We start from the raw sequence: 12,241 nt of genomic DNA, 5'->3' as shown, positions 1-12,241 counted from the left end.
TCAGGTCAGCAAGAACTTGACATTCAGAATGATAAAGAGTAGGTAGGTACCATGGAGCGTCGGATTTCCGGTAGCCATATTTTGGTTGGTGCCCATGCATACAAGTTCGCCAAGTCCACTAGTATCTGTATGATTTACAATCACAGTCCCAAATGCCGCGAAAGGACACGGTGATCCAGAGATTTTCAAGGCCGCATTGGCAAGGCGCATCCAGTGGGCGCGAGTAGTAAAGGGGATGTTGTTTATCGTTAATGCGGGGTCGGAAATGATTGCTTGGGCTGGAAGGAAGCCGAGCAGAGATGATGGACGCATGTTGCGGGAATTGAAAATTGACTTGAGATAAACCAGACTCAGGGCTGGTTGGAGAATAGACTGCACATCTGAAACAATAGAAGGTCGAGATATAAGTTACCTCTTTGTGTTTTGTATCGTCCGATCGGTAAAGAGTCGATGTTGATAGATAAGATGGCCTTCGCTTATGCAATTCGGCCGAGGTTTGGATGATTAGAACATTGATTTGTATAGAAATAGGCCAAGATAAGATCTCTTGGTCAGGATCTAATTATTATTATTCAGAGACTCAGATTCCCAGCAATCGCCCATTATCTACTCATTCTATAATGGCAAGCTCTTTAAAGATCACACCAGTTGAGCCGGGACTGGATCACAAAATTCAGTGTAAGGGATGAATATTTGAAGTCTGAGTGTCTGAGAGATTGGTCGCTAAGCCCTGATGTCGCCGCTGACAACCTCACTACCCTCCAAGATGACCCAAGATGACCCAATATGACCCAACTTTGGCTATTGATGAGGACTACTTCTCCGAACTAGATATTGAATTTCCTGCAACAAATTCCAATGACCCTGGTTCTGATTATGAAACAGAACACTCTAATTTGCCATTGGCCTGGCCCTCACAAATGAATACATCCAATCGCATACCAATGAATACAAAGACCATTGTGATTCCAATTCTGAGAATGAAACGCCCGATACTTCTATGCTCGCCCTATTAGCAGGCCAGATTTTTGAATCTTCTGCCCTTAGAATTGAGCAGGAGTGAAAACTTGTTCATATTACCGACATGTGCCTTCCTGGAAGAAATGGCATGACTAGATAGTCTTTCTCATACCTATATTGTATTTCAACTTCTGTGTTCACTCCGCAAATAAAGACATCTTATTTGTTTGGCTTGTAGTACTCTAAATAATACCTAGAGACCAATTAAAGTGCTGATCGTTATTTCGATGGCTATGCTAGGCCCAGCTGGTCTACTGCTTCAGATTACTCCCCGTATTTCAGAAGCCATAAGATAACAATCAAAATTTAAAACTCATTGTGTTGTGTTCGCTTCAATGATGTCTGTACTAATCATAACTATTCAGCTTGTTGTTCAATTCGGTTAGAGGCGTGCACGGAAAGGTCAAGGCACAAATGAGGATATATGATTATCTAGAATTGCTCAATTGATACTCGTTAACTGATGTCATATGATATCTTAGGGCGGCATTGCCACATGCAGATATGTTTCCACCAATTCAAACCAGATTCCCCTAATTCCCGAGTCTCTCGCTGCTCTGACTTGTTTGATAAATTCTTGTAGTCTAATTGCACTTATATTTGGAACAGTGAACGGAGCAAACCTATCCAAAGTAAACCTATCCAACAATTCCTCTCCTGGATCTTCAATCTCGAGCATGGCCATAGTGGTCGGAAAAAATGTAGGTAATGCAGTTAATTTCTTAGCTATCGGAGCGAAAAATGACAACTGGGAGAATATTTCACTTGCGAGATCTCGAACGATCTCATCTTTAATCTCAATTGGATATCGTAAGTGGTGAATAGCCAACAGAGCAGCAAGACGATATACACTCGCTTGATCTCATGTGGCCGGAGGTCATCAAACAATGTGGGTGATCTGGGCGGCTCCCAGTCTCGAGTTAGTTGCTCGATCTCATAAAGCGGCTCATTGCCACCCATCGACGGTCCCGACTCACTTCTGAGCATTATTTGCTTTCTTGCACAGCCGTACTCGCAGATATCATACAGATTAGACAGATGGGTTGCGTAGATACCCGTATAGCGGTCAATAATTATGCGACCTGGACGAGGGAGTCGGATAATGGGAACTGTGCGATGTACCAGACACTCCACTGTGTCGAGCATAAGGGGCGTCATAGTGATGTTATACATAACAGGAAATTTGATCAAGCGCGGAAGCCACCGCTTGACCGACAAGAATGCATTCCTCACGATGGAGTACGCAGTGTTGGAATATGGCGCGTTGAGGACGTTAAACACATATATTGTTTGGCCGAGGAGGAAGCGCATACCGCATCGTGATCATGCTGAATTTTCAAGTTCCTTAACTTTTGCAATCCTTTTGCCGCCTTGTCCATATCTGACTGGATGACGCATATGATAGTTGCTCTCTAGTGGCCAGTCATCAGATTCAGAAAAGCCAAATAACCCTCAGTGACCGCCAATCCCGAAAAGGACAGGATTGCATAAATACTTTGTTGTGCCTGCGGTATAAATTTGGATCCCCACATGAAGGGCATATGCACCGCAGTAAAATGATCCAGGTCTTGTACGATATGCAGAGAATCCATCGTGGTCTGAAGCCTGACCAGACACGTGAGTAATTTCTCAGGTGGAACTATCAACTCCTCTGATACTGGCAGTTTTCTTGAATCCGCCACACATCGATGGACCAATATTGAAGTCTCACCACTGATCTCAGATTCTTGGCCCTCCACGCTCCATACCTGTAGTTTGTTATGGGGGAAAACCGTTGTAGTGGATTAGCGCCAGATACGTCTGCTGCGACGGGATATAGAGCAAGGAATGTCAGATCAATTGTTTGTTTATTGTCACAACAATTGATCTGATTTGCAAGGCTAATTCCCTACTTCGTACCAAACTGCGTCACGTGGATATACACCATCATTGGTTACGCCAGGAAGTGGAGAAGAAAACGCTTCAAATCCAGTGGATTCAGACGAACTTGGTGACTTCAGATAGCTTGACAAAGCCGCTTCCACCTCAAAAATTTGCCCATTTTTTGTCCCAACTCAATATGGAAGGCATAAATCTCTCTGAATAGGTAGCAGAATTACTTACTGCCTGCTTGATCGGATCGTTTCTTTTTGGTCTCATCTCAGTTTCTACCGCCATGGAAACTGGGAAGGTATGTTGATCAAAAACAATCAGACTAAACCACTTCTGATAGTGGAGAGATTACTGTTTGCAGCCATCATTATCATGACTAATTCCGGCTGGTTTCTGTTTGCATCATAATTATTCTGTTTGAATCTTTTTGTTCTGATATTACTTACGTTTGCGTTTTACATCTTATCATATATGACTCTGAAATCCAGAGATCTAAGGGTCAAGCCAATCTAATTCATCTCAACTTACCATACCTTTGAGACATTGTTTGCCTTCCTTTGTCAGCAGTCTGATATCATATTATATTAATTGCTATTTTTAAATCCAGAGTGCATATGTGTTTTCAATTCACTTCCATCCTATAATCGTGGTGATGAATGTGCGTGTGAAAGCAGATCTCACGTAGAGACCGATTTACTTATCGGGTTAGGGTAGATTTATGAAAACACGTAGATGTTATTAGAGGCAAAATATTGACCCATTTAAAGATTAAATTACTCACTGAATGACATAAAAGGAAGAATGACATAAAAGGAATTTTGAACTCTTGGGAATCTCGGAAATCTCGGAAATCGGCAACTCTGAGTGCCTTACAATGTAGGCGTCGAAGAACTCGGTTAGTCACAGTCTTGGCATTAACGTGAATCCCGGTTGTTCCGTCATCCTGGTTGTTCCATCACCCCATCTAAATTTCATAAAATTATAAATTTTTAACCCCAGATTTGAGAACCAAAACATAATAAACTTGACTAAATAACACGATTCTGACACTGATTGATCTTATGCCCTATCTTACCACACCCAGAGCAGGTTGGCTGGCGTCTAGTTTTAGGCATTATAGGCAAATCAGTTTCAGTGGACATATTCTGAGCAGCTTCACCATCAGATATATATGTCACTTCATCACCATTCTTACCACCAACGTCATTCTGAATCTCTCCTAAACCCCCTAAACTACCCTTGTGAACAGCGTGCTTCTTACTAGCTCCCCTTTTTTCACCTGTTTTTTATTCATCTCTTCTAAATGGCCACAGCGATCATCTAAAAAAATATGACGATGAACTGTTCGCATCGTGCGATCGTAATGGTTTTGAATAGCCCTTATAGTAGGTGATGGAATCAAATCAAGTGACGATTCTAGACTTAAATCAATACGAGATTTTGATTTTGCCAGTTTTTCGAGCGTCCAAAGAGAGCTGGAATCGCTATTACTGCTTGATTATGATGGTCGATCTGATATCAAAGGAAGTGGAGGTAAAGAATCAAGTCGAATATTCAACTTATCTAGTACCTCATTTAGATTTAAAGGTACTATACCAGTAGCTTTAAAGCTATTAGTTATAGTAGTCGCTTTAAAAGCTCCAGATCGCGCATTAGGGAAGATATCAAGGAAGTCATCTTTATCGATCGAATTGGCACCAAATCGCATCCAATCTGATACAGCAGCGCCATAAAGCTTCTTTAAAGGCGAAAAACAGCCCACATCTAGAGGCTGTAAAAGATGTGAAGCATGCGGTGGCATATAAAGAGCGATAATATCGTTTTCTTTGCAGATCTGATCAAGTTCAGGGGTAAGATGGCTACCATGACTATCTAATATCAAAAGGCAAAATTTACCTGTTGCGACAGCCGAGAAACAAGGCCATCAACAGACGGAAAGTATTTCGGCTGAAAAAGCTTCTGCCAAGACAGTGACTCTGGAACTAGATTAGTATATCACGGCATCCTTGAACGATATGCATTCATCGCAAATGACACCCTTGAGCGATGTGCATTCGCGACAGTAATATCCCATCTTCACCGTCTCTTCTGTCTCGGACGAATGTTGACATTCGTCCAGAGCAGAGGGGCGCCCATATACTATAAGTAGCTAGTTCTTTCATCAATGAAAAAGCAGACTTCACAACAATCGCAGTATTCAGGATCGTAGCGGTTTGTTGGAGCTCACAACGTTTACTATTCTCAGTATAATATTCGAATATCGCCCTTCCGAGCGACATTACCCCTTCGATTCCTAATATTAGGAAAAAAGTGTATATTTAGCCAATCAATACTAATCTCATCGCTAGTCCACCCATTTGGACTAATGTTGATTCGCCATTCACCCCCTTTAGGTAGCTTATTGAACCATCGCACCAAAAAAACCTTCCCTTTCAAGATGATATATGGTGGAAGGGCTTCTCCAGAAGACCTTATAGTTTCAATTACAGTGACCCATTCACGATTCCCAGCCTGTAAAACAGCTCTCCGGCCATGATATTCAGAAGATGTAATAATGGTTTGGGTCGTATTAACTCCCATCGCGAAGCCAGATTCATCAAAGTTGAAGATGTCGTTCGAATCTATACCATATTCTTGAATGGTGTTTTGAACCAGTTTAAACCATGGTACAATAATTCTAGGGTCTTCAGCTTTAGCTCTCTTATAGTTATATTTCTGAAAGAGGCGAGAAGTCAGGTTTTCGCGACGTTTAACAAAAGCCTGTTACCCAGTTTTGGTAACAGAAAGGGGGGTATCGGAGGTGGTTGAAAAACGCGACCGGAGTAAAATATTGGCCATATCTCTTAACATAGCGGGAGTAAGAGCTGCACCTCTCTTATCCATAGAGACTGGCCAATTCTCCATCGATTCTTCTTCAATTTCAGGAAATTTATGACGAGAATGACGCTTCTCAGCCCAATTTTCAGCACCCTTCATTCGATCAATCAAAGTTGTTCTTGGGACATTAAATGAGCGCGCAGCAGCTGCGATAGAAGGGTATCGACCATATTTTATAGCCTGAATAACTAATAAGATAAAGCCCTCTTGATCAATAGATTTCTGTCGTTTTTTAGAGCGAATTGGTGGCATAGTTGGTGTTTGAAAACAATGGGTTACTATAGAGATGAATATTTTGGTGGGATGACGGAACAACCGGGATTCACGTTATTTACTTTTTCCAGGGACAACTCGATAATTCATAATCTCTAAATTCATTAACACCATTATAATAACATCACTTTCAACAGTTTACATATAAATATTTATGCATTTTCCTTCTGTTCAATTTGCATTTTTCCGTCCTTCATGTACAAGTCCACCTCGGCAGTCTCACCCTGTGGCAATTGGCGAGCCATAGCGACAATATCCCATGCAGATGGCGCATCACGGAAAACATGGTTGAGTGCCTCCAGGTTCCGATTCATCGTCTCGGGGTAGAAAAAGTAGACGACGAACGGAATCATGGCGGAAATGATGGTATAAATAATGTAGTACCGATATCCGATAGTGTCGAGTGCGACAGGAGTAATCATGACGATCACAAAGTTCCACAGCCAGTGGTTTGCTGTTGAAATAGCAGACATGGCAACACGCAGACGCACAGGGGCGACCTCTGTGCAGTAGAGGAAGTTACCACCCAGGAATCCAACTGGGTAGAACGAGTTGAAGATGAAGATGAAGACTGCTGAGATAATCGATGCAGTGTGGTTTTCTTTGCCAAAGCTGTTGGTGATTGTCAAAACCATCATGCAAATGCTCATGCCTGCACCGCTGATCATGAAGATCTTCCGACGACCTAGTCGATCAATGGCAAAGAACGCGACGAAGCTGCACATGAACTTCCACGTCATTGCACAAGAAGCTAGAATGCGTGCCAGGTCACTGTCCATATCCAGGTTCTGTTGGAAGATAACTGATACGTAGGTGGAGATGAGATTACCACCACACATCTGCTGGAAGAATTGCAGCCCGACACAGAGGCAAAATCGGTAAAGCAAGCGTTCATCATCAGGCTTCTTAGGATTGAAGATGTCCAGGAGGGAGGCACTGTCAACGGTTGTCTCGAGAGAATTCTCAATACCGGCAATCTCAAGACGAACGGACTCATCGTCTTCAGGTAATCCTTTGTAAGCTGCGAGACTGACAATGGCATCATCAACACGACCAACACGGACGAGCCATCGAGGCGAGTCGGGAAGCAAGAAGACCGAAAAGGCGACGATGAGCGAGAAGAAAAACGACACAACCAAAGGAATGCGCCATTCAAGCGAGCCACCAATCTTGCTTAGACCAAAGTCAATCCAATTACACAAGGTGTAGCCCAGACAAATACATATACCATCAAGAACCACGTGCCGTCCACGATGTTTAGCCGATGTGCACTCAGACTGCCAGACGGGCACAGCAACACTCCATTGGCCGACTCCTATGCCAAGAATGACCCGACCGACAACGAACTGTGCCAGTGAATAAGCTGATGTCTGGAGAAGTTGACCGATGATAGTAAGAATAGCGCCGAGAAAGACCGTCTTACGTCGCCCAAGACGGTCACCAAGTGCTGTGCATGATAATGCTCCGACTAAGCCACCAAGGGTGAAAGCCGAAATGACAGCTCCTTGCTTTGTGGAATGCGATGCCTTTAGAGCGCCGGTTGTATTGATTGTGTCGATTTCAGGGAACAGTTTCACCCAACTTTGTAGCGTGGCCAGAGGGGCTAAACCCGACTGGTTATAACCGAATACAGTGAACGCAGGGACAACGATGAGTAATGCCTGCGCTAAGTGAAGGCTCTTTCCTCGGAACATCCTAGTACAGGGTCCCTGGACGTGTAGTGAAAGATTTCAACTATAATGGGAGGGAAGGTGAAAAAAAAAGAAACAGTTTTTTGGGTCTGAAACGGGGAATCGGGAAAATATCGGCTTTATATCAATCATAGTCCCTCGAGAGGTCATCACAGCGGATTTATGCCATCTGTGGAGACCCCGCACAAAATTTCATCAACCGGTGACAGATTCAGATATATGAGTACACCGAGATTGAAACAGGCAAAAATATAGATCCTTTCCCGTGCGTACTCGGCAAAATAAACGGAAAAAAGGCACTCGGCTCCACGGAACGTGTCACATGGCCCCAAGGAAGCTGGGTCGAGTTCGGTCAAGCTGAGTCGGCTCGGTCAAGATCCGGGTTTAGTGGAGGAAAAATATAAAACTACTAGAATCAATTGGTCCTGATGGAATCCAAAAAGACTCGGTGAAGTTCCGGGGTCAATGGTGGAGAAAGAACATAACTTGCCGTCCAGTTTTGATAGGCTAAATTGGTAAACAACGACCAAAACCGTGGTGCCGCTTCTCCGCAAAGCCAGAAGCTTACAATAAGATGTCTCGTTCTTATTGGCGGTAAGGGCTTAACCCCGTAGATCCTTTGGTGGCCAATGATGCCATGACGTGGGGGTCCTAGATCTAGCAGGATGACCGAGGACGGAATAATCTATAGCCATCCCCCTATCCTGGAGTATTCAGACCGGGGGCTGCGGTGAAAATTGCACTTTCATCTCAAGTGGGTATAGCTAGTTTGGGCGGTCTGTCAGCTAATTGGATGGTATGAGATGTTGGAAGGATGGAAATTTATCTGGATTCTTCCCCCTTGAAGCAGCCTTGATACCTCAATATAGGTCTAGAAATGCAAAACATAAGTGCGATTAGGTGAAAATTGGCATTAGTTAATGTAAAGTCTAAGTTCTGGGGTATGGGGTAAGGCTGTGCCCAGGTGGAGTGAATAACAGTGAATAACATGAACTGAATTGAAAATCTTTCGTACTTTTGAATTATGGTCGTATGATCTCTTAGAATACACTCTCAACGGCATAACCATTTGTAGGATTCGTCGGGGGCAGTTTCAACCGAACGTGCCAAAATACCACACTAATATTTTATGGACTGACAAACGAGCGGATGAATGTGTTATTTAATAACTAGGGCCGGTATATGATGAGAATTCCTAGCCGAAGAAATTGTTGAGTGAAGCGAATTCCTTAAAGCGGTTAGATGACTAAATGTTTACATGGCCAATCAGAACACCTAAATCAATTCTACAGCTTTAACTCTTCCTTCCACCATATTACAGAGTGCTATCCATGGTCGGATTCATCTAAAATATTTATTAGTTCTAATAATGGAGTTATCTAGATATCGTTTAGGTTTTAGGCTAATTAGTCATAATTTACGTAGGTTTGAGGTCTTTCGCTACGACTGTGGGTTCCCTAGAAATGGATGAGCATGGAATAGGGCATGGAATTGAGTATGGTTTTAAGCATAGAACTAAGTATAAAATTGAGCGTGAAACTAAACGTAAATAGAGAATAGAATTAAGCTTGGAATTGAGCTGGAATCAAGCATGGAATTCAGTATAGAATTGAACATGATTCTATTGGCCCCACGGCATATCCGGATGGCCAGTGGAGCATCGTTTAAAAAATGCTCAACAACCTACACCACTACTCTGCACAGCCTGTGGAGTGCGAAAGACTAGTAAAGGTACGATCTATACTTCTCACAGATTGATCAGAGAAAGAAAAACTTTGAATAAACACTGTCGAAACAACAATCGGTAAAAGTTAAAGGGATTATGAAATCCTTTAAATTAAAGTCTCCCTATTTGGCAGTCTCCTTGGCACTAGCCAGAGAACTGTACGGTTTCACACCAGGATAGAATGAGGTCGGAATAGATGGGATAGGGATATACTCAGTAAAGCCAAAAGCAGTAGCCAGGTCTGAGGCCATCGTAGAAGCTGAGTACCCAGATGGTTTAGTGGTGACGGTCGTGGTGGTGGTGTATGAAGTGTGTTTGCTTCCACTCTTCAAACATGCTCCCTCACCATAAGCACTTTCGCACGAGTACCACTGAGACCTCCCAGATTCAGTCCACATGGCAAAATCTTCAATGGTAATATCAGTGCAAGGGGCGCCATCGGCACAAATAATTTTGATAGGTCCACGCGCGGCCCCATTTGCCTCGGTACCCTTCCAGTTACTGATGGTGATGTTGTTCAGCTGCACACCATCGCCGTCAACGACGGACATACTGCTCCACTTCTGGTCAATATCAAGGGAGTAGGCATTGCCATGACCTGGTGAGATTATTAGCGTTGCGTGGAGGGGGTTCGTGTCTAGCTCAATTACCGATAAAGTTCTCCAGCACGATGTTAGATACGGTGCCGTCTCCTCCGTTGCTCTTGATCATGTACATTTGGTTCGAGGTCCAGGTGTAAATGTTACGGTAGGTCACATCTGAGATGTCTACTCCAGTAGACAAAGATCCCATCGCGCAGCCACCACTCCAATTACAATAAATGTTCTCGACAAGGATATTCTTAGCCGGGCTCTGAAATGCACTTGGTTAGTTGTTGGAGATAAAGTGGGAAATAGAAACCGACCTTGACAGTCACGCACTCATCCTTGTTGGTAACTTCGACCTGTAAAGGATATCAGTATCACACGCAGAAACTACTATCAATTGACATACATCATGAACCCAGATATTAGTAGACCAGACATCGATACCATCCAAGCCACCATGGTTGCCACCGCGAATAGCCAGGTTGTAGACCTCACCATTCTCGCATGTATCCATGCTGAAGTGGAAAGAGGGCGAATCCACAAGAGCAAGATCATGAACAGAAAAGTCAGTAACTTTGTATAGTCGGAGAATACGTGGGCCACTAATGGATCCCTCAGCATGATACTTGTAGCCGAAGCCCTGCACAGCACCCTTCGAGGTAGAGCTGAATAGCTCAAAGTCTGTGGTATGTTCAATAAAGATCATATTGCCTCCGTCATCTAGTGTCCGATACAGAATTCCATCCAACCGAATAGCACAGCTGGAGCCACCAGTGAGGGTAACCCAGCTGCTTAGCGCATAGTCACCGGATGGAACATACACCACACCTCCGTCCTTGCATTCAGCCCAGGCTGAGGTGATGGCAGCTCCAACATCTGTCGAGTTGTCTGCAACTGCACCATAGTCGAGGACATTGCAAATCTTTGTGCTAGCCTTATCTTCATAAGAAGTAGTCGGACCCACAGTTCCAGACAGCTGAGCCACAGCCAGCAATGGTGCTAGGCTGATTGCGAGAAGTGAGGAAATTACAACCATCATGGAACAGTAAAAAGGCTGCTAAGATGTGAATAAAAACTGCAAATACCCCAGCTTATATGCAAGTTTTGGAGTTTACAATGTCTATAGTACTTAGTACGAGTTTTCGTGTGATTCTTTCGTGTGATTCTTCACGCTAGAGGCAAGCCATCTCCACAACCCCGCCGGGCCTCGGAGATTTGCTCGTTCTGTGCAGATTCATTTATTTGCTATCCTTTCAGTTGTCCGCTGGGCCTGTATTAAGCACTGGTATTCTTGCGAAACATAATGCTGAACTCTACTCGCGGATGTCATGTTGACAACATTAAATTAAGGATTAATGACAGTCGTTAGTCTGTCGGGAATTGATTGACTGATTGTTTGACAAGTTCGTTCGTTCCAGATTCCCGTACTTTTATCGCACTAGAGCTCGGAGTGTGTACTGTTTAGGAATCAATTTCCTATTTAATTAGCGTGTTTAGACCCCTGTCTCGTAATTATTGGGGGCGTTAATCCTAAAAACAAGCAGGGGTTTTACTCCACATCTATGGAGTAGTTGGAAAATCCCAAGTTCCAACGTTAGCTAGATCAATTCTGATTTCTAATGGTAAGGGTGAGGTCGATAAGACCTTCACGAATGACACACTCGAAAGTGTACAGTCTATCCCAGCTGTCGGTCGACAATATTACCAAGCAGACAGTCTACTAATAGTAGAGGTATGCGAGTGGTAAAATATGTGTGTATTTCAAATGATAGCTGCTCGATCTAAATAGTCTATTTGCTCCTATCAGCTTTTAGAATAGAATGGAACCATATCTCATGGGAATCCACTAATAAAATGCGTTTGTATCTGCGCGTGCACATCCACGCCCGGACGGCGAAGGGCCTTGGAACCTTGGAATATATTTTACATACGTAAAGCCGTTATCTACACAACCAATATATTTGAAAGATATATCTAAGTGGTCTCTGGGCGATTTACCATAACAATATTTCCCGGCGTTACCTAATGGATGCATGGTAGATCATTATAGTCCTAGCATGTTGTATGCTGTAGGGCTGTGAGATGAATGGCTCAGAGAACCTACGATCAGTATTCAGAATGTTGAAGGTGATCGGGACCAGCCACTCTCAGGCGGTTCGTTACATGGGTATGAATGAAGAACTTCCAAAGCTATA

General features: G+C 43.4%; 4 protein-coding genes across 4 annotated transcripts; all 4 read right to left on the bottom strand.

The window, feature by feature from the left end:
• N7495_007312 (Cytidine and deoxycytidylate deaminase zinc-binding region) lies at positions 1 to 312 on the bottom strand (the record flags this gene model as incomplete). Its single annotated transcript, XM_057209963.1, has 1 exon — positions 1 to 312. One exon carries the CDS (start codon positions 310 to 312, stop codon positions 1 to 3), a length of 312 nt encoding a protein of 103 aa, XP_057063737.1.
• Positions 313 to 1,746: 1,434 nt separating this feature from the next.
• N7495_007311 (uncharacterized protein) lies at positions 1,747 to 2,331 on the bottom strand (the record flags this gene model as incomplete). Its single annotated transcript, XM_057209962.1, has 1 exon — positions 1,747 to 2,331. One exon carries the CDS (start codon positions 2,329 to 2,331, stop codon positions 1,747 to 1,749), a length of 585 nt encoding a protein of 194 aa, XP_057063736.1.
• A 3,863-nt stretch (positions 2,332 to 6,194) lies between these two features.
• Positions 6,195 to 7,736, bottom strand: N7495_007310 (uncharacterized protein; the record flags this gene model as incomplete). The annotated part of the gene is made up of 1 exon (XM_057209961.1): positions 6,195 to 7,736. The coding sequence occupies one exon, from the start codon at positions 7,734 to 7,736 to the stop codon at positions 6,195 to 6,197; it is 1,542 nt and encodes a 513-aa protein (XP_057063735.1).
• Positions 7,737 to 9,581: 1,845 nt separating this feature from the next.
• On the bottom strand, positions 9,582 to 11,082 carry rhgB (putative extracellular rhamnogalacturonase; the record flags this gene model as incomplete). Its single annotated transcript, XM_057209960.1, has 4 exons — positions 9,582 to 10,057; positions 10,110 to 10,311; positions 10,364 to 10,402; positions 10,453 to 11,082. The coding sequence occupies 4 exons, from the start codon at positions 11,080 to 11,082 to the stop codon at positions 9,582 to 9,584; spliced, it is 1,347 nt and encodes a 448-aa protein (XP_057063734.1).
• Between the last annotated feature and the right edge of the window lie 1,159 nt (positions 11,083 to 12,241).

This window comes from Penicillium taxi (assembly GCF_028828555.1).
Source record: "Penicillium taxi strain IBT 34144 chromosome Unknown utg000004l_segment0_segment0, whole genome shotgun sequence".
NCBI classification, from domain to species: Eukaryota; Fungi; Ascomycota; class Eurotiomycetes; order Eurotiales; family Aspergillaceae; genus Penicillium; species Penicillium taxi.
Note: the sequence above shows the minus strand (reverse complement) of the source record. Positions and strands in the feature narration are given on the sequence as shown.